Genomic DNA, 3,643 nt, shown 5'->3' on the forward strand with positions numbered 1-3,643 from the left:
ATGGAGTAGGAATCATTGCAAACGATTGCATATTCAAAGAATTTAATTACTATCAGATTCCGCTGGAATATCATATTTATTTTAATTTCATAAATCCAACATGCGCACTTTCAAATACTTAACGCAAAGTATTTTTATAAAAATTTATTTAAAAAATATCATAATCACTGAAATATTAATTGACTCTATTAATGCAACAAATACTGTGATTTTAGCATAGGCAGCAGTCAGTTTTGCTGAATCCCATAACTATAAAAGATGGTTAAATTTATACGATAATGAAAATTATAAAGTTATTGAAATTATAATACATATATTATAAAATAATATCACATCAATATAAAACTTAAAACAATATCACATGTTGAAATAAAAGCAAAAAATTGTTTAAATTAATGAAATAGTTAATATGAATAGGTCAAGAAGTAAAATTATTTGCGATTCAAAAAGTTACTGTTAACAGCATTATTGAATTTCATGAAAGTGATTGATGGCAAAACGGTAGGAGATAATCGCCAACTTTTGTCGTTTAATTCTTCGTAAAAAAGAATCGAACAATATGGATAATTTCCTCCCATTGAATTAATTTCATTTTGTGGAATGTTCGTCTCATCCGCTTTGTTCAAATAACGAGTAATTGCATCCATTGTCAAGCTGTGCACAATGAACAAGATGTTACCGTTTTCTGAAAAATTAAAATTAATTATTGAATTCAATAAAATTTAATCGATATTCATGAAATATACGAAAATGTTTTCACTTTACCACTTTGAGTACTCATAATTGTTTTGAAAGCATTGATACAGCGTTGATAACATTCCACAGAAGTTTCGTTGCGATGTTGACGAATTTCACTGATACTCAAAATTGGCTTATAAGTAACATCAATTTTATACTGAGCGCTAAGTAAATCTTTTTCTGACAACCAATTTGGCAATGTTTCATACCATGATAACCATTCGAATAGTGCTGGCTCGATGCACATTTTCAAATTTTTGTTGCTTAAGCATTTTAATAAGCAGTGAGCAGTTTGAATACATCGCAAAGATGGAGAGACGAAAATTTTGTACGGCTGTTGTTTGCTTAATTTTAATGTACGTCCAACCATCATTGACATAACATTACCCAATTCAGTTATTGGCGAATCAAAACGATAATCCCAAAAATCACCAGAACGAAATGGGATTTGCAATGGCTGATTCAAATCATACGGCCTATATTTCCCCTGTAAATAATGAAAAATTAAATTCAATAAAAATAACAAAAGAAAATAAAGTACTTGTTCATTGAATGCCATATCAACCCATTCAGGAAATATGCGATCCATTCTTTCAGCATTTCGCAACAGAATCACTCGACGACCAGTACCATCCTCTGATTCCGTTGGTTGTGGTTTGCTTTCTTCAATTTTTTTCACAATCGCATTTTCTACTTCTTTGGATATTCCAGGACCAGATTGATTCAGCAGTTCATTCGACTCTGCAATGCACTGATTCCCAGCCACCGAACTCATCATTGAATATCCACTAACGGACAGCATTGCAGACATGGTTGCATCATCATTGGTAGTGGATCCTGATGTTTTACTTGAGGCTGGGTTTGTTTTTGGAGAGGAATTTTCTTTCATCTTTAGGCACAATTTCGATCACAAAGCAAGAATTCGACCGCACAAGGAAAATCCTATGGCAGAACTGATTAAATTCAGCTCAGCATCTTAGTGATATAACGAAACTTTAAAATGTTATCAACATTTTAAAAATAATTTTGTTTAAAGTCGTTTCAAAGTTCTTAATAATGATCTAAGTAGAATTAACAGTTTAAACAAAATTTCTTTAGTTTTCTGAAATTTAAATCTCTTTCATCAATTAATGTTTATAATCAAAAGCACCGATTTGTGTTTCTTTATTCACAATACTGCAACTAGCCACAAAATGAAATCTCGCGACTCTATCAACTCATTAAATTGCGTGCTTTCAAGCGCAGCTGCATAAGCCACTGAATCAGTACATAAATCTTAGATATAAGTTACGGTAATAGAAACAAACAAGCGGGCAGACGAGCATAAAATTACATAGTTATGAACAAACTATAATGGGATGCATGAGAGCTCCATTGAATTATTGAGCAACTGTCATGAAATATTTTCACACCATCAATATGTTGAATAATTGAAAACATTTCATAAAATATAATTTATCAGAATAAGTAAAAACATCGAATATTACATGCAGTGTATTTTATTATTCAAACAAAATAAGCACTATCATCATATATCACATAAAGATCATCTTCATTGTTAAAAAAATCAAATGCACATTGAAATTTAGAAAACAAGTCAATCTAAATTTATGCAAACGTAAAAGGATAATAATGAAACATTTTATAAAAATTTTAAAATAAAATATGCAAGCTATTTTCAATTTTTTCATCGGTTTTCTTCATCGTTGAAATTTTCATCATTTCCATTAAGAAAAATTCAAATTTGCAACCTTCGCCATATTATCAGCAAGACGTTGAACATTTAATTTATTTTCAATCAAAATACGGATAAAGTGGATAGTTGATCTCAAATTTCTTGCATTTGCCGCACAAAAGATTATTCTTTTGAAATTCTTTGTAAACGTGAAATTTTCAATAATGATCAACGTGTCGGTGATCGTTTGAATTGCCCATAAAACACTTCCATGTTTTCCAACCAATTTCTCAACATCCGAAGATTTGATTATTATTAATTTCTTATACCTATACGGATTTCGACGCATAACGTTTTCATGTTTCACCGGTTCAAAAAACAAATCTTTCCGTTGCTGTTCATGAAATGACAAATTTGTGCTCATAAAATCATAATAGTATTTATTCCACTCATCAGCTTCATTTCTTCTCGGAATCGGTGCCAAAAATGGACAATATCCATCATCCGCTTTCAATGGATACCATCTATCATCACTTTCACCTGTATTTTGAAAATCGTTGACCTTTTTTGAACAATTCAGGCCATGTTCCAGTGTTTCCAATTGAACATCAGTTAAGCTCGTCACATTTTCCATGTTGATCAAATATTTTAACACCATTTCACACGCAATGTTAAAAAACGATGGATAATTATTTATATGCAAAAAAATTAGTATTGCCGCATCAATACTTCTATCATCTTCTCCAATAATAGAAACTTTCTTTTTCAAAAAATGTATCTGAACATTGGCCATCATTTCTATTGTATGCTTGAAATGTATGTTCCTCTCTTGAAAATCTTCCAACATTTTTTCTGGTATATCCAAATAAACTTGCTTATAACCATACCTTCCTGTCGAAAATATCCCAGGCACATCAGTCTTCTGCTCTTTCAACCATCCTTGAATAATATGATAATAACGATACTTCGGATTCCTTGGATTATAAATGAACTTTGAATGACCAGATGATTTTGTTTGAATTGGCTTGTTTTCACTAGTGATTCCATTGCTTGAGATGTCATTTATAAATTTTTTGTTATCCTTCTCAGAAGCTTCCAAACCGGCACACTGATAGCATTTGTCTATCAGTTTTCCAAGTTTGGGAAACATTCGATCTTGAACATCAGTGCCAACAACGATACTTTTCAAATAACGTAAAGTACAATAAAAATCTATTACCTCTTGAAAGA

General features: G+C 31.0%; 2 protein-coding genes across 2 annotated transcripts; both read right to left on the minus strand.

The window, feature by feature from the left end:
* Positions 1–204: 204 nt before the first annotated feature.
* Tsp_12665 (putative ubiquitin associated and SH3 domain-containing protein B) lies at positions 205–1,627 on the minus strand (the record flags this gene model as incomplete). The annotated part of the gene is made up of 4 exons (XM_003368305.1): positions 1,280–1,627; positions 766–1,225; positions 462–685; positions 205–249 (listed from the first exon to the last, which is right to left on the minus strand). Coding segments are annotated over exons 1-4 (1,077 nt in total), but the record flags the coding sequence as incomplete, so codon positions are not given.
* An 838-nt stretch (positions 1,628–2,465) lies between these two features.
* Tsp_12666 (hypothetical protein) lies at positions 2,466–3,563 on the minus strand. Its single transcript, XM_003368306.1, has one exon. It carries the CDS (start codon positions 3,561–3,563, stop codon positions 2,466–2,468), a length of 1,098 nt encoding a protein of 365 aa, XP_003368354.1.
* Positions 3,564–3,643: the final 80 nt, after the last annotated feature.

The sequence above is a fragment of the Trichinella spiralis genome (genome assembly GCF_000181795.1).
Source record: "Trichinella spiralis strain ISS 195 chromosome Unknown Scfld2708, whole genome shotgun sequence".
In the NCBI taxonomy this organism is placed as follows: Eukaryota; Metazoa; Nematoda; class Enoplea; order Trichinellida; family Trichinellidae; genus Trichinella; species Trichinella spiralis.

Excerpts from the sequence above, each read along its gene's own strand:
- Tsp_12666 (XM_003368306.1), bottom strand. The coding sequence starts at position 3,563 with ATGTTTCCCAAACTTGGAAAACTGATAGACAAATGCTATCAGTGTGCC.